Source organism: Eptesicus fuscus, chromosome 20 (genome assembly GCF_027574615.1).
Source record: "Eptesicus fuscus isolate TK198812 chromosome 20, DD_ASM_mEF_20220401, whole genome shotgun sequence".
In the NCBI taxonomy this organism is placed as follows: domain Eukaryota; kingdom Metazoa; phylum Chordata; class Mammalia; order Chiroptera; family Vespertilionidae; genus Eptesicus; species Eptesicus fuscus.
The window spans coordinates 31,477,802-31,505,450 of NC_072492.1; the positions used below are offsets into that span (position 1 = coordinate 31,477,802).

The window sequence follows — 27,649 nt, forward strand, 5'->3', positions numbered from 1 at the left end:
TCTCCTAAAAATAATTTCATAACAGTTCATAGAGATTATCCTTTTTTTGACAGCTGCAGAGTACTCTGTTGTGTGTGTACCCGTTTATCCAACCAATCTTTTATGCTTGGGCACTAAGCTTCTAATATTTTGCAATTACAAATAATGCTATAATGAATAAACTTATGCAAATGTATTTTTGAGGTATAACTTCTAGGTAAATTCCTAGAGCTGGGTTTGCTGGGTGAAGAGTAGATGCGTATAGAGTGTTGCTGTATACTGCCAAATTTTGCTTCACAGGTTGTACCATTTTGCATCCCCACCACCAATGTAGGAGAGTGCCTGTTTCCCACAGCTTTGCCAACTGGGTGTAGACTCAAGTTTTGATTTTTTGCTAATCTGTTGGGTAAGGAATTGTATCTCAGTGTAGTTTTTGTAAAATACATTTTTATTGACTTCAGAGGAAGGGTGAGAGATAGAAACATCAATGATGAGAATCATTGATTGGCTGCCTCCTGCATAACCCCCATAGGGAATGGAGCCCACAACCCAGACATGTGCCCTGACCAGGAATTGAGCCATGACCTCCTGGCTCATAGGTGAACGCTCAACCACTGAGCCACGCCAGCCGATCCACTTTCTCATCCTTTTAAAAGGGTTATTTTTCTTTAACTTTGTGACTGCTTTTGGGGAGACATTTATCATCAGAAAGGCTTTAATTTACATTTTTGGACTTTTTGCAATAGTTTTTATGTGTGTGGACTGCTATACTCCACTCTAAATAATCTCATGGACAAGAATTCTTCATTTGAGGGATCTTATCTGTCTGTTCACCCTCTTCTGTGCAGTTTAAGGATTTGTTGGTGAGGGTGCGAAGATCAATATACCTTGTTTCTCTTTTCTGCCAGTCTTACATTTCATCCTTTTCCTTTCACCATCTCTTCTTCATGTCTGGTTCTCCCAGTTCTCCCCCAGAAACACCACTTCTATGAGGCTGTTGTTCTTGGTCCCACACATTTTCAAACCTTTTCCTGAAGTGAGGGGAATGATCTATCAAGTCTCAATCTGTGTTCAATAGTTCGCATTTACGTCACTTTTTCTTACTATAGATTCTGCCTGTGCTTCCTCTAAGTCTTCTATTCCATTCTGCTGATCCACTAAGTCCGTGGTCGGCAAACTGCGGCTCGCGAGCCACATGCGGCTCTTTGGTCCCTTGAGTGTGGCTCTTCCACAAAATACCACGGCCTGGGAGAGTCTATTTTGAAGAAGTGGCGTTAGAAGAAGTTTAAGTTTAGCCCTAACCGGTTTGGCTCAGTGGATAGAGTGTTGGCCTGCGGACTGAAGGGTCCCAGGTTCGATTCTGGTCGAGGGCATGTACCTTGGTTGCAGGAACATCCCCAGTAGGGGGTGCGCAGGAGGCAGCTGATTAATGTTTCTCTCTTATCAATGTTTCTAACTCTCTCTCCCTCTCCCTGTAAAAAATCAATAAAATATATATTTAAAAAAAAAAGTTTAAGTTTAAAAAATTTGGCTCTCAAAAGAAATTTCAATTGTTGTACTGTTGATATTTGGCTCTGTTGACTAATGAGTTTGCCGACCACTGCACTAAGTGATTTAACCTCGTTCCACATTCTCAGTACCCACATGCTTATGGTGGTAGCAAGGTCCCTACTGGAAAAGTTGTTTTGTACTTAAATTTGTATTCCAGTAATGAAGGCATGAATCCTGTGTAGTTTTTATTTGTTCTACTTGATTTTATGGTTGTTTTGGGAGAGTGAGGGGCATATTTATAATCAGGCTACTGCATTGTTTTCCAGCTCCAGAAGTCTCAATATGCTTTTTAAAACAAGACAGATACACCCTAGCCAGTTTGGCTCAGTAGATAGAGCATCGGCCTGTGGACTAAAGGGTCCTGGGTTTGATTCTGGTCAAGGGCACATGCCCAGGTTGCAGGCTCAATCCCCAGTGGGGGTGTGTGCAGGAGGCAGCCAGTCAATGATTCTCTCTCATCATTGATGTTTCTATCTCTCCCTCTCTGAAATTAATAAAAAATATTTAAAAAAAATAGATACATTTCAGCAGCACCTAGTCATCATAAAAACCATTGAAAATAATAGAAATGAGGTATCTTAACTAAGAATCAATGCTATAAATGGTAGTTGAAGTGGGATTAAGTGTTGTGATTGACAAGACTAGCAAAGGGAATATTAGTGGCTTTAGATTGTATCAGTGAGTTAACAGCTTGAGAAAATCAAGAAGCATTTTAAGATTAGAAATAAGGTAATGAGTGCTTGCTATTATAGCTGCTCCTACTCTTAATTGGTGATGCCAGCCCTAGCAATTAAAAAAGAAATGAGGTATTTCATACAAGGATGAAAAAAGAATGGTATTATTTGCAGATAATATAATCTTAAATAGAAACCCTACAAACTCTTAGGGTAAGAAAGTTCACTAAATTGAATACAAAGTCAACTAACAAAAAAGCAGTAATTCCTCTACAGCAGTGTGGCAGGTGCTCCTGGCTGCTGAGACAACAGCCATTCTCCCCTTTGTCTTTGCTAACAAAATCTGTTTCCTTGCATCCCACTCCATATAAAAAGAATGCTTGTCATAGGGGAAATTGGTAATAAAATACGTAAGAACTAAAAGAAAATTGAGGACTTAAAATCTGCTATTTTAAAGCAAATTCTAGTCACTCAAGGAGGGAATGACATACTTTCAATTTCTGTGTGAGAAGTAGAGTGACAGAATATAGATCAAAAGCCTCATCAAAGGACTATGCATATGATAGATCTGAATCTATGGTGAATAATAAAGTTTCCTGCCCTGGCCAGTGTGGTTCAGTTGGTTGAGTGATGTCCCGGTGCACTGGAGGGTTGCCAGTTCTATTCCTGGTCAGGGCTCATGCTCAGGTTGGGGGCTCGATCCCCAGTAGGGGGCGTGCAGGAGGCACCTGATGGACGTTTTGCTTTCACATCAATGTTTCTCTCCCTTCCTCTCTCTCTAAAAATCAACTTAAAGAAATCATAAATTTCTTTTGTAAAACCTGAACTTCTATGATACTCTATAGTAGACAATTTCAAAAGGATACCTGACAGATAACATTAGACATGACTTGAAACTTTCAGATTAAGTCCTAAACTAAATAAAAGGGTTTAAACATACTTTGTCAAAAGCATTCAGCTCTATCATCTAATTTCTGAGCCTCGATTTTCTCTTTTGAAAAACAGAGACATACCTACCTTATAGAGTTGAGGATTGAAAATATTGTACAAAAATTAAGTTATACAACACACATCATGATTTCATTAAACACAGCTATTTAGCAAAGTTTACATTTATAAAGAAAAATAAAACCTATACCAACCCTTAATAAACCATTAATTAGCAGCTAAATGAGCCATCGAATACTTCTAGTTCCCCTATCCATTTAACAGCAAATGACAGGTCCTAGTGAAGGTTGAATTCTAGTTCCTTCTGATATGCCTAGTACATCCTATTCTATGTGTTTCTCTCTGTTGCTAACCTTTTCCTCAAATCTGAACAAAAGCCTTCAGATCTCTCCATTTTCTCTAAGATAATCAAATTACAGTAAAATTTAGTTTTTATATTCTACTTCTTTCAGATCTTGATTTTGAAAAGAGATTCGATTTGGAACAAAAGCTTTGTGTCCCTTTTAAAGGAATTTTAGAAATCACATGATTAAGGAATAAGCAGTTGACTTGCAAAGTAGCAGCTGCTGTCAAGGGGCTTCTACAGTTTGAAAAAATATTCTAAAAGTTACCATTTTTTGTCAAAATATTTATTTTGAAATTCCAAATAATACTAAAATAAGAATGTGTTTTTAAATATATATATGTATTAAAAGAGGGTGAAAATAAAAAAATAAACACTCACCTAGACTTTTGTGGAACATAAAACTGTAACCTTTCACTATTTTGCTGTGCTTTACTAAAAAATACAGATGGCACAGCTCTGATACAGCTTTAACAACTTGATTATAAATTGCTTTCAAAAGTAATTTATTTGGATTTTCCATATCCTTTAATGAATTGCAAATATATTAACAAAAGACTCCCCCCCCAAGACTGTACAATTTCTGAAATAAATCAGGAAAAGCAAAAAGACACAAAATTACATTGTTTCAATGCAAATAGAACACACACATCACACCCACACTTGCATTTTCCCAGGTTTTCACAAAGAAAATGGGTCACTATATTTCTCAGTGAGATCCATACTATACTCTGGCTAATCAGAGACTTCCAAACTTTTTTCTTCAAAAAGAGCATTTTTAATAGACTAAATACTGGTTATCACTGAGTTTTTGTTTAAGGTACAACAGCAGCATGGTTCAAATATTACTTGCAGTTCTTGGAAAAAAATTAAAAAATTTGAAGTAATGAAATACAGAAAATGTAGGGACCACCTTTCATTATTTTGAGTACCATTGTTCTCTTGAAAAATTATTTTCACCTTTTAAAATCCCAGAGTTAAGAACTATTTCTAAGGGTGAAAAATATCCAATGCCACAACATAACTTCTGAACAAAAGTATGTGTGTGTATATATATATATGTATATGTGTGAAAAGCTTAGAGAGAAAAAAAAGATGTTAAAGTACTTAGTATTTTTTAATTTCCTTCAAAGTAACTTCTGAAATTCGAAGTAAACATTTTGCTTGGTCAAAATGTGTGCTTTATTCTGGTTGTTTGATCCCCATTTCGTGCAGGGGTGAAGTGGGAGAGAAGCCAGAAACAGTTACTAGGTGGGTAATAAGGCTTCAAATACCTAAATGACTTTGAAATTAAGTATGAGGAAAAATAAAATCAGGCCAAGCTTGGGTTGAGTGTCCCTCAGTCAACTATTGCCATGGTGTGCCTTCCATAACTATCCTTTTATTCTTGTCTGAAAATTAGTACCAGAAAGACTCACACTCACCTCTGGCACAGGACATAAATTTCTACTACAAAAAGATAACTAATTAAATATCAGTAAATTATTTTCTGAGCTTACTTTTCCCTAGGTTTTATAACATGGAGCTCAGGTTGGAGCTTTCTATGAAACTGATATTTGATACTGTTATACAGTTGGCTTTTGATTTGCCAATTAAAAAGGGTAAAAGGATATAAAATTAAATATTACAGAACTAATGGATAATAAAACGGAATATTTATTAGAATCCAAGTGCTGGCCTTTGGAATTTTTAATGATCATTTACTCCCAACCTTTCCTTTTTCTTATAAACTGATTTTTAAGCAGCACATATACATAGACTTAGGTAGGAAATTTTGTTAAATACCTTTCTGGCACCCAATACCTAACTGAGACTCTGACTTGAATTATTTTATAATAGTATCTAATCCACATTTAAATGAGTAGATTAATAGTAAATGATAGGAAATTACTGAGTCTGCAGGCTAAATTTTTTTCACATCTTCTGTAATCTACCTCATTTTCACAGCTTGACTAATACAGGTAACCAGTAGATAAGTTTGTCCTTCATCAAATAATCCAAAATAACTGTAGGCCTGTCATTCATAGGAAACTATAATTTGTTATATTCTGACATTGGCACTTAATAAAATGTTAACAACTAAAGTTTCTCTAAAAATTTCAATACATTACAATAAAGGAGATACACAATTTAAGACTTTTAAATCTGTTACTGTGAAATTCCAATAATTCCCATTTTATTACACATAATTAGGTCTTTAAAACTGTGGCCATTGCCCAAAGACACCAACCTATATTATGACAAACTCAGGAGAGAACATATCTCCTTCATAAGAACTTTTTTTCCAGCTAAAAATTTCCAATATCCTAAACCCAACCACTCTCAGTAAATGTTTGGTGATTCACATTACTGAAAATAATTTGAAGCAGAGAGCCGAAAAGAATGGAAATGACCTCAACCAAAGGTAAATATACATTCTTGCACCCTGCTTAAACACTTAGAAAAATCAAAGGGATACTGTCTTGAACAAATATAGATTCAAGGTTATGGTACAATTCTGATTGTATTAAGGCTTTCACTATTATGATCTCTTAAAGTCTCTCTACTTTAGTGTTCTCATTTTTATTCCTATGGTGAACTTAAATGGTTATTAAGGGTATTGTTTTGGCTTTTCAGTGGGCAACCACTCTATCATCTCTGAATGTTAAAGGTGATCCCACAGAGCTCAGAGAAGAGGCAATATGGCAAGGACCAACTTTAAAGTTTGCGATACCGACAACAATGATCAACACTTTGAAGCAAGATGAATAAATTAAATTTCTTGGTTAGACATTAAAGCATTCTTGCCAAGAATAAGTGTACACTGTATGGAGGGATATTTGATTCCTAAACATGAGTCCCAATATGTCCATTACATTTGTTTATGGGAGACACTGCAAGTTTAAGGTAATTTACATTCCTTGGCAATCAAGTTATTCTGTTATAGGCAATGTCTTTTATTGTTCCATCTGGCACTTTCTAACACCATTCTTGAAGAACCTAGAAATGAAGGTCAGTCACTCTGTTTATCAGGAACAGAACCAAATAAAACAAAAATCTGGAAAAATGACCAAGAAATTCTGGTTCATCACTATTTTCCATATCTAATGGTTCCTTCAGATAAAACATAACTCTTCCTTCCATGATAGTTTTCCAGCAAAGGGAGATTAAAGAAAAAAGAAAGTTCCCCACCCTACCCCCTAAATTGTCATTTATACTGGTGAAAGAGCCAGTCTTGTTAGCAGCTAAATATTGCACTGCCTTTCATTCTGTGTACAGTCAGGGTCCAATGAAAGTGGCATACTCATTGTGTAAGTAATGGATGATGACACTGCCGGCTCAAGAGTGAAGACTCAGTATATGGAAGGACAAGAAACATGTCAGCACTAATCACACATCCAGTTGTAAAAGTCTGATTTGCAGAAGTTAAAATTCATCACTTTCAGCTGCATGAAGTTGTGTGTCGTCCGCATCTGTCATGCTGCTCTCCTGGGATTCATCAGTTCCCACTTAAAAAAATAAAACAAAGTCTACAGTAAGGTGTCTGACAAATATTTCTTGTTGTTCATGAAAACAAGGAAAACTACTGTACTCAGAGAAATGAGACTTTAAAGGTCCTTAAAAATCCCAATATCCTTTAAAAAAAAATCCCAATATCCTTTAATAAAATACAATTAAATCTCCTTATTTTACAGCAAGGTCTGAGATAAGTTTATTGCATTTAACCTTTAGTTTTAACTACTAAAACTGCCCTAAGGAATTCCTCATTCTTACCCTAGGAATTAGAACTAGTTTTCTGAAGCATTAAAAAAAGATTAACATTTCCTTCACTTTGGGGATAGTCCCTGATAGTCCACAGAAATATAAAATTTAACAATTTAAAAAAGGGTTATTGGGATTATAGAAATTATAATTTTAATTGAAGCCTTTCACCAAGTTTTTTGGAACAAAGGCATCTTAGTTCATCTCATCAGAAATCACTCAATTTTCTTATTAAAGAACTAGAGGCCCAGTGCATGACTGAATCATGCACGTGTAGGGTCCCCTACACGCTTTCGCTTTCGATCGTGGGGGAGCTGGGTGCCTGTCTGCTGACAGGCACCCAGCTCCCCCGCTTTTGATGGTCCGCGGCGGGACGTGAGCTCGCTGCCCCAGAGGCCCCTTGGGTTCCGCAGCACAGCCATGGCTCAGCGTCCCACTGGCCCAATCGGCTACCCCGGCCACCCTGAGTCCCGCCCCCTGTGCCTCCTGCTGGCCCAATCGTGGGCGTAGCGGAGTGATGGTAATTTACATATTACCATTTTATTAGGTAGGATGTTGACACATTAAGTCTTGGTTCTTCACTGGTTATTTTAAGATATACATTCAATTTAGAGAAAGTATTTACTCCCTTAAACTATAATTCTTTTGTTCCCTCCACTTTTCTTGACATGGATTTTGAATTTGCCAGAGCTTCCCAGAATTTGAATAGCCACTACTAAAGATCTGTCGATAACTTACTAGTAAAATGTGCATAAATTTATTATTCATTCACATAGCACTTATAATGTTTTCAACATACCATCACATCTATCATCTTTCCTTCCCCACCCTAAATACATTCCTAAAAAGCAATAAGGCAGGCATTAGTTACATATTACAATATAAACTGGGGCCCAGGTAAAAATAAGCAATGAATTTGTCAAAGTCACATAGCAAACTTGAACCAGAACTGAGACTAGTTCTCTGACTCCATATGTACTTTCTTATTTTATCATCCTGTCCAGTTTCCCTAAAATTCCATTTGGTACAAAGAATACACCATAGTTAGAAAAATAAAATTAAAGAAATATCTGGTCCATCTTAACTCTGATGTGGTGTTTCACTGGCTCTCTGGTTTGAGTAATTGCAAACAATACTCACTGATCTGTTCTTCTTGGGTTATTGGCTCCTCATCATCTGGAAGGTAACGCTTATCAATTGCCTCTTTAATCTGGTTATTGGCTCCTTTAGGATCTAAATCCATAGCCCAAGAGAAATTCATCAGGGCGAGGTGTGTCTGACCTAACTTCTTGTAAACCTAAAAATAAACAGCAGCACTACATTTTTCATTAAGTTAGGAGCTTCAACTGTAAAATCCTAAACATTTATAATTTAAACTAGAGGCCTGGTGCACAAAATACGGGGGCGGGAGGGAAGGGGTCCCTCAGCCCAGCCTGCACTCTCTCCCAGTCCGGGAGCCTTCGGGGAATGTCCGACTGCTGCAGAGGCGGGAGAGGCTCCTGCTACCACCGCTGCACTCGCCAGCCGTGAGCCTGGCTTCTGCCTGAGCGGTGCTTCCCCTGTGGGAGTGCACTGACTACCAGGGGGCAGCTCCTGCATTGAGCGTCTACCCCCTGGTGGTCACTGACATCATAGCGACTGGTCGTTCCGCTGTTCGGTTGATTGGCATATTACCCTTTTATTATATAGGATTAGGCTCCTAATTTATATACTATAAACCCATTCTGATGATTAGGACATTTAAATCCTATAGAAGAAAGAACTCATGTCAACTTTTGAGTTCCTTTTAATATATTCAGATATTACTTTTAGAATTCCTTGCCTATATCTCTCAGATAGTGAGATTCCAATAAAATTTTGCTCTAAATGGAACAATGACAATGGAAAAAAATGGACTATAAAAGGCTTGATTAGCATTCATTTCACTGTTGTTGTTTTTTAATATATTTTACTGATTTTTTACAGAGAGGAAGGGAGAGGGAGAGAGCTAGAAACATCGATGAGAGAGAAACATCAATCAGCTGCCTCCTGCACACTACCTACTGGGGATGTGCCCACAACCAAGGTACATGCCCTTGACCGGAATCAAACCTGGGACCCTTGAGTCCACAGGCCAACGTTCTATCCACTGAGCCAAACTGGCCAGGGCAGTTTCACTGGTTTTTAAAAGAAGTTATTTCAACTCTCAACATCTGCCCACTGTTACCAACTACCTTAACTGGCATCTGGAAGCCCAGTCTGTACTGTCATGAATTTTCTTCTTTTGGTAAGTATTTTATTGATAATTGGAAGCTCAGGGCTTTCTATAAGGTAGTCTCAAGTTATGAATTCATTACTGGTCATTGGCTACAAGTGCTAATAAACTTCCAAAGCCATAGTAGGGTTAGAATTATGGGATGTGTGTACTTGCCCCTTCATTAGGATATATTATCTTTTTAAATGTTAAAACTAAATCCATTCTTTATTCCCAGAGCATTTAGTTCAGAACTCTAGTTGAATTTGCTCCATAGATGTTGCACAATAAGCATTATATTTATTCTCCAAAAGTTAATACTTGTTATCAAAGCCACAGTAGGACCATGGCCCCAATCTTTACCTTTCCTATTAAGAAGTACACAAGGGATTCTTTGGGAACAATTTGTTTCAATTCTTCAAGTTCTTGTAAAGCAGACTGAAAAAAGCAAAGGAAAACAACATCATCTTAACTAAAGCTTAACTTAAGCAATACAAACCCGAAGACTATTAAGATATATATCTCTTACCTTATATTTTTCATTTGCAAATAAAACTGAGGCTCTGTGAAATTTGCATAGAGGGTTCTTAGGATCAATAACAATGGCTTTGTTTAGGGTATCCAAAGCCTTCTCAGATTTTTTCAGTGCATGCTGAACCTGTAAGAAATAAAGATCCTAACTGATGTTTCCTTCTAATATATATATTAGAGGCTAATATGTTTCCTTCTAATATATATATTAGAGGCTATATATATATTAAAGGCTAATATGCAAAGTGTCCCCTTGGGAGTTTGATGGCTCGATATGACGTGCATTGACCAACAGGGGCCGGCAGCCAGAAGGCCCTGATCGCCGGCCAGGCCTAGGGACCCTGCCTGCACACGAATTTCATGCACCGGGCATCTAGTATATATATATATTTTATTTTAAAATTAATTTTAGAGAGGAAGGGAGAGGAAGAGAGAGATAGAAACGTCAATGATGAGAGAATTATTGATTGGCTGCCTCCTGCAAACCCCCAACTGGGGATCAAGTCCACAACCCGGGCATGTGCCCTGACCAGGAATCAGACTATGACCTCCTGGTTCATAGGTTGATGCCAAACCACTAAGCCATGCTGGTTGGGCTCCTTCTAATATTTTTAAGAAAAGTGAGACCCAAATAATGTGACTCAAAACCAACAGAAAGATAATAAAACTATTAGAGATAAGGTTGTATTGTCCCACTAGATGGTTCACTAGGTTAAGTGAATTTAGTAATTGGTTACTACACTGTTAGATTATCTCTAAAATCTCTTTCAAGCACTTCACTTTAAAGATGAGAATACTAAAGTCCAGAGATGTTAAATAACTTGCTCTGGAGTCAGAACCTCGGTTCTATGGTTCCCACTTCACCATTATGTATCCATAATGATAATTAAAATCCTAATTTTAGAGAAGACATTAGGTTTACCTTTAAATCTAAAAGGCAAGAAAAACCTTGGATTTTCCCTTCACAAGAATTTCTGCACTATTTAGCTAAATACTCACATTTCAACAGGTCTATTATGGTCCGCTAAGTATTAGGCTTTTTAAAACTGTGTTTAAGACCCCTAGAAGATTTGGCTCTAAACCTTACTAAACTTGTTTCACTCAAAACTATTACACTTTTACCTATTTTAGGAATTTATTATAAAAGTAATTCTTCTGTCTTACATATTTGAAAACCATTTTATCTGTAATACTAGAGAATAAATTATTTATTTTAAATAACTTAAAAAAACAAAACACCAAGCCTCACTATTCATTCATGATTATATTCTTATATTCTGTTGTGCTCCTCCTTGGATGAATTATATGTTAGAAATAAAGTGGAGTGAATGGATGTGGCTGTGGAACAAATATTACTGTAACAACAATGTGAGAATAGGCACTGCCAACATCTGGTTGCTAAATTCATCTATGTGATGATCTTTGCAGAAGGTTATTACTATATGTGGCCAAATACTCTGCTCACAGGATTGAAATCCTAAATACTAGTTTTCTAAGAGAGAAAAGCATACTCGCATATCTGAAAACCTCTTCCAATAAACCACTCAAAATGTTAAAAACGATTTCTTCCACAATAACTTTAGAAAAAAGCCTATTTAAAAAAAAGTTTGCCCTAGCTGATTTGGCTCAGTGGATAGAGTGTCGGCCTGCGGACTGAAGGGTCCTGGATTCAATTCCGGTCAAAGGCACATGCCAGGACTGTGGGCTCGATCCCTGTTTGGGGGCGTGCAAGAGGCAGCCAATCAATGATTCTCTCTCATCACTGTTGTTTCCAACTCTCTCTCCCTCTCCTTTTCTCTCTAAAATCAATTAAAAAAAAAAAAAAGTCCAACTTTACTAAAGGTTATCAAGAGATACTCAAATTTGATTTCCTCATGTTAAGTGTTGAAAATAATTTTTATGTCAATATATTTTCTCTATATTTTTGTATAGTGTCTACTTATAAAAGTTATCACGTCAATTTTAAAGAAAATTATAAAGAACTAGAATTATTCCCCAAAATGAATAGTAAAATTCCAAAGAACATAATTTCCTCATATTGTATGCCCAGTCCCACAAAACCAAATGTGTTGAGAGAAAGATAAAGGGGTGGGGGAGGAAAAGACAGAGGCAAAAGGAGTGAGAGGGCAAGAACAAAAAGTTAGGGTATTGTACTTATAGAGAAACTAATAAATGAGATTTTAATAAGCAAATATACCTTCTCTCCTAACAAAGTACAACTTATCATCAGATACATCAAAAAATGTATATAAATATAAAATTGGTGATCCACATTGCCTTATATGAATTTTAGGCTAAAACACAGGAAACCATTTGCCTTAGAATATTAATTACTTAATTTAGAGCTAAATATTAACATGAAAAAGTACTTTCAAATATATGAATTATCTAATGTGAGTCTTAAGATCCCTATGAGGTAGGCAAGGTGGTGTTACTTGTCATTCATAAAATAGAAGCTCAGAGAAATTAAGTGACTTGTCTAAGAGATAAGGATACACCAGTTATTTCTCTTTATGCCAAGAAAAACAGTATTTTTGGCTGCAAAAGAATCCAGGATATTGTTTCAAGAATAACAACAATAAAAAAAAGCCCTAATTCTCATTATAGCAATTAAGTCAATAAGAAACACATTTCAAAAGGGAGACTAATTGAACAATGTTTAGAAAGCTACTTACTACTCCAATGTGGCAAAGTAAAACTGAACTTTGAGGGTTGATATCAAGTGCTTTCTGGAAATGCATTTCTGCAAGGCTGAATTTTTCTTGCTTATAATAAATCATTCCTAAACCATACCTGAAAGTATAAAAGTATAATTTTAGGGATATAAGCTGTGGTGGCTAATTTAGTTCAACTAATAAAAGAATTATGTATGGAATCTAATAAACCAGTAGAAAAATAGAAAAATCATCAAAGCATTTTAGACAAGTCACTTTTACAAGTGATAACAATAAAATCGATCAATCAAATAAAAGTATGAGGATGTGGGGGGAAAGAAACCATGTCCTTAAGCCAATCAAGATTTAATAGCTGCTTTGTCATGAGTGGTTATTATGTGTGTGTCAATAACTTTGTTAAATTCTTCACATAAATTATCTCATTTAATCCTAGGAGGAACCAAGGAGATCAGTACTGTTATCATTTACATTTTCAAATAGGAAAACTAAGGCTTAGAAAAGTTAACTTAACTTGTCCAAAAATATATACCTAATAAGAATTCTAACCAGATTCTTCTTTGATTCTAAACCCTAACCTCCTAACAATGCTATTTCCATATTCTTTGTCCAAATATGTATGTACTTTATATAATTACAATATGCATAGTGTCATGTTCTGCTTCTCTCTTTCCACTTACTGTATCAAAAACATGCTCCTATAGACTTCAAAATTATAATTTTTAATAATAAAAGTATAAAATTATAATTATGAAATTATATAATTATAATTATCAGATAGACCTCAAAATTATACATTTTAACAACTATGTAATGACATATTAAGTTGATATACAGGTATTTCTCCTGAATTTTCAAAACATCAAATGAACCCAATGTGACTGATTTACATTAAGGAAACTCTCTTCGTTATAACTAGATGATGATGATGGGGAATAAACACCAAATGAATAAGAAGAATATCATACTGTATCTGCTTTAAGTGGCTTTGTTGATCACTATAATGGTATTAGAGGTAAAGAAAGGGTATAAAAAGCTCTGTTCTTTTTTTAATATATTTTTTTATATTTTACAAATTGAATTCAGAGAAGGAGGGACAGGGAGAGAGAGATAGAAACATCAATGATGAGAGAATCATTGATTGGCTGCCTCTAGCATGCCCTCTATCAGGGATTGAGCCTGCAACCTGGGCATGTGCCCTTAACGGGAATCAAACCTGGGACCCTTCAGTCCACAGGCGGATGCTCTATCCATTAAACCAAACCAGCTAGGGCAAAAGCTCTGTTCTAATAATGGTGAAAGCGGGGATAAGAAAAGACTATTTACTTTGGAGTTCAAATAATAAATTTACTTAATGTTTAGATATTTATATAGTTAACTAAATTCCTCAATATTTAATTCTTCTAGTAAAAAAAGTCTGGCTCTCTAAACATTCCTTCTTTTCCCAAATGAAACAATTATTTTTACAACATGATTTTTGATACGGTAAAGTTTTTTTAAGAATAAAATATAGCAGAACAGACACTACACATCTAAAAAACAACCAAGTCCTATTAAGAACTGAATTCTTAAAATATTAGAGAACTTTATATTTATATGAAGAAAAGTCAGTGTTGGAAAGGCCTGACTGTTTAACATACCAGCGGAAGCTAACACTTATCAGGCCATCTAGCATTACAAGCAATGTTAACTACTTAGAAATGAGATAAAATTCATTAAAAATATACAAAAATCAAAAACTATCTTAGGAATCTAGTGCTTCTGATTTAGTGAGAAACAGAATAAAATTCAATTGCTATACTGATTAACCCAAAAGATAAAAAACACAAACATGTCTGACAAAACTACCACAGAATTACAATACCAAAATAACACTTCTTGATATTTGAACTATGAAGTTAGTCAAGAAAAACAACAAAATATCAACAGTAAATATAGTGCTGAGGCAGAAATAAGAACTCTCCCATGTTTTCTTCGTTTGATAACAATATGAGCCAGTTAGTAATTTCCTATTTGTCTACTTGTGTACAAGTACAAAAAAATAAAACCTGCCCACCCGGAGTGGCTCAGTGGTTGAGTGTCGACTTATGAACTAGGAGGTCACAGTTCAATTCCCAGTCAGGGCATAAGCTCAGGTTTTGGGGCTCGATCCCCAGTGTGGGTCATGCAGGAAGGAGCCGATCAATGATTCTCACTCATCATTGATCTCTCTCTCTCTCTCCTCCCTTCTTCTCTGAAATCAATTAAAAAAATAAATAAATAAAAAAATATATCTATTTTAAATATATTTTATTGATTTTTTACAGAGAGGAAGAGAGAGGGATGGAGAGTTAGAAACATCGATGAGAGAGAAACATCGATCAGCTGCCTCCTGCACACCCCCCAATGGGGACGTGCCCGCAACCAAGGTACATGCCCTTGATCGGAATCGAACCCGGGACCCTTGAGTCCGCAGGCCGACGCTCTATCCACTGAGCCAAACTGGTTTCGGCAATAAAAATATATTTAAATAAAAAAAGTAAAACCTGAGTTCCTAATAAACTTAATTAACTAGAATTAGTACTTAATAAACTAGAATACTACCAAAGATTAACAATTAGTATATAGTTTCAATGCTTATATTCTACTATCCAATGGATGAGTTATACTATTTTTCTTCATTTTTCATCCTAATCACCATTTTAGTGTTCTAAAAAAAAGTAAGAAATCAAAGTAACAAAATCAATTATTTGCAAAAGTCTGATAGGAGAAAAGGTTGAAACTGCTGAGTATAAGGACCTGGTATTCTACTATGATTAGTTAATTGAAAAGTTTGTTAAAGGTATAAACTTCACATAAAAAATATTTTGGTTAGATATTATCAACCAGTATGTACCACTCTTAAGTATTAGTAATCAAATTCATGACAACAGAGAGCTATCTAATAAGAAAAATCACTAAGTATCAGCCCCATTAATAAGACACTGTCTTTGCACTTCATTAGCACTTACCATGCATTATAATGTCTAGGATTGACTCTGATAGCATTTCGAAAACAAGCTAATGCTTTGTCTAATTCTTCAGTTAAGACAAACTCATGCCCTAATAGAGTATAGGCATAAGCATAATTTGGATCAACCTGGATAGCTCTCTGGAAGAATTTAATTGCAATATCATGTTCCCGTTGCAAACTGAAACAGTTCCCTGCAGCACACCAGGCCTTAAAAATATGGGGGGAAAAACAAACAAATGCACAATTAAATTTTTGTTTTATTTTTTTTAACAAACAAATCTATGGCTAAAATTAGAACAGAAAGATACAAACTGAACAGTTTTAACAGATATAGTCAATCCTCATTATTCATATTTGCAAAATTGCCTACTTGCTAAAATTTGAAAACCCAAAACAATAGTTGCAGTGCTTTAATGGATCCAAAATATGGGTTGCCCAACAGGTATATTCTCAGTGAGGTAAAAAAAAAAAAAAAAAAAAAAAAGGCAACTCTTTACCTTATTTTCACAGGTCAGTGACCAAAAGACAGAGACTATAGGGAGGGCAGTGTATGGAGGGCTCGGGTTCTGGGACCAGATGGACAGTTTGAATCCCAGCTCTGGCACCTGTTTGTATGGTGGCCTCAGAAAGGCAACTTAACACTTCTGCACCTCATTTTCTCTTTTGTAAAATAAATAGAATGTATCAGGCTGAGTTGTTTTTAGGATATAAGATTATAATCTATAATCAGTGTAGGCACACGCGCGCACGTGCTTATTTCTCCAAAGAGTTATGGTTCAGTATATACTAACTCATTGTTCTTGAAGACTCTCCTATATAATAAAAGGCTAATATGCAAATTGTCCCCTCAATCGGGAGTTTGACCAGGGGGCGGAGCCAGCTGGCCAACCGCCTGTGTTCCCCCCTCCCGCCAGAACCCACTCATGCACGAATTCGTGCACCGGGCCTCTAGTAGAACATAACTACCAAATATAATAGGAATTGACTTTTACATTCTAAGCTTAAATGTTATAAAATTACCGCTAAATATTCTTGAGATACACTAAAATACAATTCTTACACAACTGCACCATGTAAATGAATTTATTTATGTCTTAAACTGATAATTAAAATTACTGTTTTCTTTCAATTTAAAATGACCAATTTTCAATCTATTTAATTTCTGCTTAATGAATTCTAATCTTGGTGATAATAGCAATTTTAACACAGCCAAATCTCTATTAATCCTAAATGAAATACCTACTTTGTGATTTTCCTACTTAGGAATCTGTACCATCTATTTTAGGACTCTCTTCTTTCCTGAGTCCTGCCTACAGAGAAGGGTATGGGTAATATTAAATGGCATTTGAATTATTTAGTTCATCTCAATTTTGTAACGGTGATAAAAAACATAGCTACATAGGCAAAGTGTTTCAGTAACATACCTCTGGTGAATTTTTATCCATATCTGTTAAGTCTTTTGAAAGAACTGAAAGAGCAACATCCTTTTGAAGATGCCACAGTGTTGTAGAGTAGATCTCCATGCCTTCAACTCTGTAATTTTCAATTCTTCTAACCTCTGAGAATATTCTTTCAGCCTGAAATACAAAAACTAGTAAGGGGAAAACAAGTTGACACAATTTACATATATATAGGGAGAGCACTGGGCACTCTTCTCAGAGGACCTTCATGCTGCCTTGTTTTATGGCTGTGTGAGTTAGTAATAACACAAGGCCAAACTGAGCAACTTTTCATGGCAGGTCAAATGTTGATGTAATCACATTCACACTTAACTTAGTTTTTATACACAAGTCATAGTAGAAACATGAATTCTGAAAAGAAAACTTAAGTTTCCACACACATAAAATGATCTATTCAAAGTTACAATTTAAAAAGGGCAAGTCAATTATTTTATTCTCAAAAACCACATTTCAAAGTTTTAATATTATGGCTTTACAGAATAACTTTCCCTCAGGAATGGTGAGAGAATAGGTAACAAAAAAATAGCTATTTTTGTACTGACTTTTATTAAGAGGTTGGGTTGAAAACTTTAGAGGAAAAACAGGTTCAGGCATGTTGAGCACTTACTATACCCACCAATGTCACATCTGCCAGAAATTGTCCCTATCTAGTAATTCTTTTTTCCTTTGTGGCACTCTCTTGACTTAGGGTCCCTCCTGAGCTATCAGATCAAATGATTTGCTCACCACACTCACAGCTCCCAGAGCTGTGCTTCTCTCCCCTGGAATTTGAGACTTTGGTTTATATAAAACCAATTAGTTCCTTCATTTATCAATTCAGTAAGTTCAAAATTCTGAAAGTCAAGTTTAGTTTAGAATTAAAGAATATATGGTCTGTTCTTAATGAAATTAAGAAGACATAAAATAAGAAAATAATATTTCTAAAACCAGGAGTTGAATTCTAAGAAATGGCCATATACTATCTAGGATAGCTTGATAACTTGTAACTTCCCTGAAATCCCCTATAAATTATACAGATACAATTTTCAAACAGGCATTGGTTACAAGAAGACAGACCTAACTATCAGCCAAATACAGATTTTGGAAATGTTTGTTTTCAAATTTTCCAGAATCTATTGTTTCTTCTGAAAAATGATTGTGGCATAGACAAGAAAATATTTTTAAAAATCACAACTTTAAGTTGAAACAAAGGCTTTCTTTAGTTAAATATGTGGATATATATCTGCTCTATAATTAGGGGAAACAACAAAATTAATGTATCTTAAAGTACCTGTAAAACAATAAATTAGAAATAATTTTGAAAAGGGCTTACCAAATACAACTTTTGCCTGTGTACCAGTAAAGGACCATAATCCAAACATGGGTCTTCTAGCAATGAATAAGACTATCTACAGCTCTTTCTCTCTTTACTCCACAAAATTACATGAACAGGTAACTTCTGCATTTATTCTCTATCTGGAAGAACACTCCACCACTAGATCTTTATATGGCTCATAAAGGGAGGAGTAAAGTTCTTTCTCTGAGCACACTTAAAAAAAAAAAAAGCACCATACTTCACTGTCCCTCAATTTCCTTACCATGCTTCATTTTTTTTCTTCATATAACTTACTGCTATCCATCCTATATAACAAAAGGGTAATATGCAAATTGACCCAACGCTGGAACGACTGGTCACTACGACATGCACAGACCACCAGGGGGCAGACACTCAAAGCAGGAGCTGCCCCCTAGTGATCAGTGCACTCCCACAGGGGGAGCACCACTCAGCCAGAAGCCCAGAAGCTGGCCTCATGGCTGGGGAGTGCAGCGGTGGTGGTGGGAGCCTCTCCCACCTCTGTGGGAGCACTAAGGATGTCCGAATGACGGCTTAGGCCTGCTCCCCAGGGGTTCCCAGGCTGCAAAAGGGTACAGGCCGGGCTGAGGGACCCCCCCCGAGTACACGAATCTCGTGCACCGGGCCTCTAGTCTTTATATATTTATTGGCTTATAATCTGTCTCTTTTATTAGAATTAGAATGTAAACTCTATGAAAGCAAGCAATTATCTGTCTAGCTGTATTATAGAATCTAGAAGAGAGACTAGGACATAATATTACTCAAATCTATACTGAATAAATGGACTGAAAGTAAATAAGGCAAAAAAGTAACATTATTAATCTTAAATAATAATTTATATTAGAAAAATTATATTAATATAGAGCAAGCATGTCAAACTCATGGACCGCATGTGGCCCACAATGAATATTTTTGCGGCCCAGCCAATATCACAGTATGTAAGAAATGTTTTAATAAAAATTTCATAACTTAATTTTTACAATATCCTGTTATACATAATTATTAATGAACTACAATGTTTGCTAATGACAGATTACTATAATCGTGTTGCATTCATTTTTCTTACGCGCCTTACGTGCAGGCACATCATTTCTCTCCACTAATACTAGCAGCGAATATTTTAGCAGCTGATTGCCACATCATTAGTCTTGTACTGGCTTGTTTGGTGTGCACAACATAAAATATTTAGCTTTCGTAGAACAAGAAAAATAGGTTTATTTGCGTTACACTTATTAATTTGTGCAGTTATTCAGTGTCTGGTAAGTTAATGTTTAAGAAAATATTAATTTTTATTAAAATGTTCTATTACTTTATGTTAACAATTACTCATTTATTTCAGCCCTTTGCATTTAGGATGTCTCTATCGAAATAAACCTGTGTTTCTATGAAAATTGAAGCTTTTGTTTGTTTGCGTCCCACATAAACTTAAACCTTGTTTATTTGGCCCATGTTAGCCTTTGAGTTTGACATGCTTGATATAGAGGTTTCTTAAAATTTTGTTTTTAAGTTTAGAGGGTGAGGTAAGAAAATGCTTTGGAAGAAATAGGAAGACATTTAAATTATAATTAGAATTTTCTTTGGCTTTAGATTAATCATGCTCTCCATTTCCAGTATAAATAACATAAGCAACAAATATAATTAAAATTAAAAGGCTAAAAGCCTTGTGATAAAGACACTGTGTCCTCGATTACAATTTTCTTCATAGCATCCCTCAAGTTTATAAAACACTAGAGGCCCAGTGCACAAATTTGTGCCACAGTAGGGTCCCTATATCTGGCCTGCGGGATCAGGCCGAAACCAGCTCTCTGACATCCCCCGAGGGATCACAGATTGCGAGAGGATGCAGGCCAGGCCGAGGTGGTGCACAATTGGGGCTGGGAGGGCTCCAGGGCGTGTCCAGCTTGTCTCGCTCAGTCTCGATCTGCCAGACCCCAGCAGCAAGCTAACCCTCATGTCAGAGCGTCTGCCCCTGGTGGTCAGTGCACATCATAGCAACTGGTTGAGCAGCCTTAGCATATCATGGGCATATTACGCTTTGATTGGTTGAACAGCCGACCGGACACCTAGCATATTAGGCTTTTATTATATAGGATATGAAATGCCAACCATTCATTCCAGTAAGAACTCTGAATATAGTAGAAAGAATTTTTACTAGAAATATCTATTACATGGTAAATATATATTTTCAGGTTCAACTGAGTTCAAATGTTCCACATAAGAATGTATGCAACCCTGTCCCCAACCCCACCAAAAAAGAAGAATGTATGGGCCTTGGCCAGTGTGGCTAAGTTGGTTGGAACAAACATTCTGTACACTTAAAGGTTGCTGGTTCAATTCCTGGTCAGGGCACATATTGATATTGTGTGTTCAATCCCCAGTCAGGGCAAGTATGGGAGGCAAGCAATGGATGTTTCTATCACATCAACGTCTCTCTCTCTCTCTCTCTCTCTCTCTCTCTCTCTCTCTCTCTCTCTCTCCCTCTCCCCCCAACCTCCCCCCACCACACACACACACTCCTCTCTCTCTCTCTCTCTCTCTCTCTCTCTCTCTCTCTCTCTCAAATCAATAAAAATATTCTCGGGTGAGGATTAAAAAAAATGTATAGATGACTTGGTTTGTTTTCTACAAATCTACTTCAAGTAATCCTAAAGAATTTAAATCCCTCACCCCTTAACACAAGAAAGAACTGTATTTATAAATTATAAATACTGAGAAAATATAGACATTACATAATAAATATTGACCTTTTAGATCTAGCTTTGCCAAGCAAAGGCATTAATTACATTTCAGTTATGTGTAAAAAGGCATATATAACTGTTTTCTATACTTACTTGCATGTACTCTGAAAGTTCAAAATAGGCCCTTCCAATTTGGCACAGTACCCAACCAGTATTGTAGTGATGAGAAGGTAGGTGGCTCAAGATATTTATAGCTTCTTTGCAGTTGTATGAACACAAAGCTAAATAACCTTTCCCCATTTCACGAAGAAGGCTCATCAAACCTTCTAGGAGAAAACAAGGTAGTAAACAAAGGAGAAAAGACAATAAAACAGCTTGGTTTTCTAGAAAGGCTAATTATAAAATTACTCATTAAAAATTCCAACATCTATTTAGATAAAATGAAAGACACTTTAGTGAACATAAAAAAAACTTACTTAAAATAGTGAATAAAATACAAAGAAGATATTTAGCATTTAAAACAGACCTGCTGCTGCTTTCTGTAGATTAAATGCCTGGATCTGAGGTGTGATTGTAGAGATTTTCCCTTCTGAAATGATGGAAGAGTCCAATTTTGTAATTTCCAGGCTATCATTTATGTTAGGTTGAGTTATTCCTCCTTTATTAGTTTTACTTTTTGTTTTTCTGTTTGGAATTTTAGGTGGAAACTTCATTTTTAATTTTTTGCTATTCTCCTGTAAAAAGCAGGAAAACCCCACACTTGTTACACTCATGTATTTTAGACATTCCCCCAACCCTTTCTCAAATATTAGATAAAAATAAATGTACAAACTTGTGTATAATCTTGACTGATGTGTATTTTTCTCAGAAAAAAATTTATAAAGACAAGTCTTTAAAGTCATTTAATTTTAAATAATTCTGAAAATAATTCATATTAACCAGTGTTTAAGATAAATTAGCATTAAATATTGCTCTTTTCTGAAAGTATATAATTTTCATTTATTATTTAAAAATAAGAAAAGTAGATGCAATACTATTTGTCTCAGAGCATCATATTTGATATCATAAAAGTATTGAACTGAATGTCAAAGATTATCCATAATATTTGTCAATGGATCAAGGAAATTTACCAAAGACATAATGAGTCCCTTTAATTGTGCAAAGAAATGAGAAAAGAAAATTTCCATTTACTCTTCCCCCAATTTTCATCAATGACAACATCTGACATAACCATAGTACATAATCAAATCCAAGAAACTGGAGTTAGTATAATACTATCAACTAAACTACAGACCTTATTTGGATTTCATCAGTTTTTTACATGCACTTTTTTGGAGGAGGGTGGATGTGCACAGTTCTATGAATTTTATAATATATATGGATTTGTATAATCCACTGCCACAATAAAGAAGCAGAATATTCTATCAACACAAAGAAATTCCCTTGTGCTATGCTTTAAAAGTCATACCTTCCCCCAGTTCTAACTACTAAAAACCACTGATCTGTTCTCCAACACAATTTTGTTATTTCAACTAAGTTATAAAATATTTAATAAAGGACCAAGGAAATTTACAAATGTTATATAGATGGTTCCCCAAATTTAAAAAAAATTTACATAGTCACTTAATTTATTTATTAGAAATTGAGTCATCGATGAATAGAAATTTTAGAGGGGGAAGCATTACCTTGGTTGTAGAGCTGTCACTAGTAAAAAGTCGTGAACTTCTTCGAGGCAGTGCATTTGGGGGAGATGTGATAGTGGGGCTCAATACCTGAGGTGTTGTACTAAAAAATATATATATATAAAAGTAGACATTAAAAAAAACTCAGTTTATGACCATAAACTGTTGCTTCAATTCAGGTATATTAAAAAATAAACATTCAACATGTTTGCACTCTAAAGTTGATGAGTTTGGTTAGTCCTTTTCTCGTCCCTTTATGAAAACTCAGATTTAAATACTATTTGTGTTACCATAAAATAATGATTATACTACAGATCTTTGCTCTATCTGAAATTGCCAATTTAAACTTAAAATAATCCACATAAAAATTCTGGGTCAATAAAAGGAAAACAAACCTATAAACCAATTATCTCTAGCTCTCATTTGCAACTATAGCAAATTAGAGAAAAAGGAAAAGATAATTGGCCATGGATAGTTTAAATGTAGGGATACTTCCCAACAAATACCACCAGAACAACTTATACTTGAGAAGTATTTCCCTATAAATTCAAACACCACATCAAGATTTATAGAATAAAAGAAATCTAATAATCTCTTGGGTACATTTTTTTACTTTAAAGGCAAATCCTATGATATAAGAATTTCATTCTTAGAAAGCAAACAAACTTAAAACCTAAAATGATCTGAGAGTAGGTAAGTCTATGGAGTAAACTGTTTACAATTTATACAGTTTATGGGAAATCCTAGTAGTTACCTGAGTTTGGGTCAAAGAGACTTTCGAAAAGAGATGTTGACCGGTGAATAAAGAATACCCAGGTAGTCCTTAATCTTTTCAAAAACCATAATCTCAATGTAGGGATTTCAGCAAAAGAGGTCGTTTGGGTTAACCAATTAATTTTTAAAATAAAATTTTAAATGTATTTTTAAGAGCAGTTTAAAGTTCACAGAAATATTGAGGGGGCAGGTACAGCGATTTCCCATATACCCTCTAAACTCCCAAATGCATAGCCTCCTCCATCATCAACATCCCCCTACAGTGGTACAACTGTTATAGTTTAGGAACCTATATCAACACATCATAATTCTCCAAAGACCATAGTTCACATCTCCAAAGACCATAGTTCACATTAGAGTTCATTTTTGGTTTTGCACATTCTATGAATTTGGACAAATATACAATGATAGGTAATTATGGTATCGTATAGAATATTTTCACTGCCCAAAAATCCTCTGTGCTCTGTCTGTTCATCACTCCCTCTCCAACTCCTTGCACCCATTGATCCTTTTACTGTCATCATATTTTGTTTTTTTTTGAGAAACCAATTCATTTTCCTTTATTTTGTACTAACAACCATGTCATTTTTACTAAAAATGTGAATGATATTTTTTCAATATTGACTAATTATAGAAAAAGGTATTGACTGAGAAGTGGGAAGGAATAATCTCATAGCATGGGGCAGTTTATATGGAGGACAAACCTGAGAAAGATGCTGAGATTGCTTTAAATAGACAGAAGCCTGTATGAGGTCAACATAAATCTTACAGGGGTAGAAGTAAAAATGATTAAGAGGATTCTGGAGTTGGGGTGGCTAAAGACAAACTCTTCCTATATTATAATTATCATTATGGTTCTGTTAGCTCCAAAGGGCCATTTGTCAAAAGAAAAAGAAAAAATGCTCAATACCCGACAGTGAACAATTCTTTCAATTATAAAACAGAGGTGAAATAAAAATTTTCTTCTGACATACAAAAGCTGAAAAAACTCATGATCATTAGACCTGGACCACAAGAAAAGTTAAAATAATTCCTTCAAGATGAAGAAAAAGGATACCAAATTGAAATTTGGATATACAGAAATAAATAACAGCAGTGGGGAGAAGGGGAGTTAATGGGGGGGGGGGGGGAGGGACACTTGTAATACTTTAAACAATAAAGATAAAATTAAATAATGAGGGGGAAAAAAGCACCAGAAATTGTAAATATATGAGTAAATTTAAAATAGACTTCTTTGTATTATTTTACAAAAATTCTATAAAAGATAAACAAGGCAGAAACTACAACAATGCACTAAGGAGTTAATAAATAATAATATACATAGAAGTAAACTATATGACAACCATAGCAAAAAGACTAAGAGAGGAGCATGAAAATATACTATAATAAGGTTTTATGCTATACATGACATGGTATATATTATTACTTGAAGGTAGACTTTTATAAGTTAAAATGTTACACTATAAACTATAAACAAAAGACAAAATAAAGAGTAATCTATAATAATAAAAGCATAATATGCTAATTAGACTGGACGTCCTTCCTGAAGAAGCCAAGCCAGGGCTGCGAGGGAAGGCCAGGTCCCGGGTGCCTGCTGGCGGCCGGAGGGAAGCCAGTGCTGACAGCCGGGGGAAGGAAGGCCTACTCTTGCATGAATTTCGTGCATCGGGCCTCTAGTTACTAATAAAAACATATCTCCTAAAAAGATATGTTGAACGCCTAACTCCCCATAACCTGTGAATGTAACCTTATTTAAAAATAGGGTCTCAGCTCTAGCTGGTTTGGCTCAGTGGACAGAGTGTCACCCTGTGGACTGAAGGGTCCTGGATTCGATTCAAGGGCACATGCCTGGCCTATGGGCTCCATCCCCAGGAGGGGGCATGCAGAAAGCAGCCAATCGATGATTCTCTCTCATCATTGATGTTTCTTTCTTTTTTTAAAATGTATTTTTTATTGATTTCAGAAAGGAAGGGAGAGATGATATAGAAACAGGCAACCCTGCTAGCGGTTCTCAACCTGTGGGTCATGACCCACAGGTTGAGAACCACTGCTGTAGAGCCTAAGACCATCGGAAAACACAGGTATTTACATTACGATTCATTAACAGTAGCAAAATTACAGTTATGAAGTAGCAACGAAAATAATTTTATGGTTGGGGTCACCACAACATGAGGAACTGTATTAAAGGGTCATGGCATTAGAAAGGTTGAGACCACTGCTCTAGAGGCTTCAGAGGTTGTATGATCCTGTCAACACTTTAATTTTGGATTATTGTGTCTAGAACTGTGAGTGAATAAATTTCTGTTATTTTAAACCATCCAGTTTGTGGTACTTTGTTTCAGCAGCTATCGGAAACATATATAGAATTAAGTAGGTAATATAAAGAACAAAGAATTATTAATAGTTGATGCTTATTAGTTGGTGTGTTTGTTTAGTTTTTAAGTGAAATGTATAATCCAATAAATGTTTTAAGTATTCTTTAGGATTAGCATATACTCAGCCTATATAACATTACTCTTCAGGAGACCTCAGGCTCCTTCTCATAACAGCCCCAGGCAATTTGTCACCAGTCTTCAAGATGGCACTCATGAGGACACTTATCATCCTGCTGCTTTAGAAATATTGAGGCCTTTTATATAGTCAAGTTATATGCATACATGTGACTTTTAAGGCTTATGATACATGTTCACTATTTGAGGAGGAAAGAGACATATATGTTTATAGAAATGCATAACGGGAATGGGAGAATGAAACCTATCTGTACTTGACCAGTGGAGAAGGTCACGTAAATAAGAGGACAATTACTTTGGTGGAGTGTTTGGAATATCTAGCTTAAACAAATTCATGAGGCAATTAGAGTAAACTAAAAAGATATTTTAGCTAATTCCTGTCTTGATTGGCATTATAATATTCAACTAAAAATTAACACTAGTCTTTTTAGTAAGTTAGAAATTTCTCAAATTTGACATATTCAAAATTTTTAATAGTCATTCTAGAATTCTTGGGAGAGTCAAAACCTGCCTATATGGAAGTATAGCAAGAAAAGCTGAACAATACCAAGTAATGCACCATAATAAATACCTTGTTTGTGGGCCAGAACTTTGTGTTTGTGCAACAAGAACTGGAGTTACCTCTCGACTATTTCCACTCTGTGAGAAGACAGATTTTGTTCCAGTTTGGCCGATTCTGGCAACAGACTGTAAAACACAAAATGTCTAAGGTTTGTGAATTATAGATTGCATTATAAATAATAAAAGACATATGATGCTCCCATCTCCATTATCCAAAATCAAGATTTCATAATATATTACTGTCATTTGAATACACAAACTACCAATTTCATTGTCATTATTACTGTCACATTAGAATGAACATCAGCCTATTTCCACATTTTAACCCCAGTATTTTTATCTTTATACTATCCTGTCATCTTTTAATTTAATTTTTAAGGAAAGGCTCAAATTCCTGGAAGTCATTTATTACAACATCTTCTCCAGTTGGGGCTAATGCTAAAGAATTTTAAGACAGCTACTATTCTTAAGATTTATGATCTACTTTAGTATACATAAATAAATAATATAGCTCAGCTGGCATGGCTCAGTGGTTGAGCATCGACCTGGAGGTCACGGTTCAATTCCTAGTCAGAGCACATGCCCGGGTTGCAGGCTCAATACCCTGTAGGGAGTGTGCAGGAAGCAGCCAATCAATGATTCTCTGTTATCAATGATGTTTCTATCCCTTTTCCCCTCTCCTTTCCTTTCTGAAATCAATAAAAATATTTTAAAAATATATAGAATAACATTTTTATAACCCTTCTTTGGCACTTAGTAAAAGCAGTTCTATACAGGTATACCCTGCTTTTTGAAAGTTCATGATTTTCGCGTTTATGAAAAAAGTTTAAAGCAAAAATACTGTTTAACATTTGTTTTGCAAGGAGTTGTTAGAAGCTTTGAGAGCCTCCAGCAGTAAGAGGGGTACCAGTAAGCTCCTTCCCTGGGAACTACACCCAGCATCAAGCCACCAGAGCATGGAACTGTGTCTGTGAACATCTGTGCTTT

General features: G+C 35.5%; 1 protein-coding gene across 4 annotated transcripts in view; it reads right to left on the reverse strand.

The window, feature by feature from the left end:
* Positions 1-5,133: 5,133 nt before the first annotated feature.
* Positions 5,134-27,649, reverse strand: part of CDC27 (cell division cycle 27) — a 50,696-nt gene continuing 28,180 nt past the window's right edge. The window contains exons 9-19 of one of the 4 annotated variants that reach the window (XM_008149458.3): positions 26,673-26,788; positions 22,821-22,920; positions 21,662-21,869; positions 21,289-21,458; positions 17,089-17,241; positions 15,663-15,871; positions 12,676-12,793; positions 9,999-10,127; positions 9,833-9,907; positions 8,377-8,533; positions 5,134-6,983 (exon numbers count right to left, since the gene is read on the reverse strand). In XM_008149458.3, the coding sequence (XP_008147680.1) occupies positions 6,901-6,983; positions 8,377-8,533; positions 9,833-9,907; positions 9,999-10,127; positions 12,676-12,793; positions 15,663-15,871; positions 17,089-17,241; positions 21,289-21,458; positions 21,662-21,869; positions 22,821-22,920; positions 26,673-26,788 (1,518 nt within the window). In that variant the 3' untranslated portion in view covers positions 5,134-6,900. Of the gene's footprint in view, positions 6,984-8,376; positions 8,534-9,832; positions 9,908-9,998; positions 10,128-12,675; positions 12,794-15,662; positions 15,872-17,088; positions 17,242-21,288; positions 21,462-21,661; positions 21,870-22,820; positions 22,921-26,672; positions 26,789-27,649 lie in introns of all 4 variants that reach the window. The other 3 variants (XM_008149457.3, XM_054708967.1, XM_054708966.1) reach the window with 3 other exon arrangements.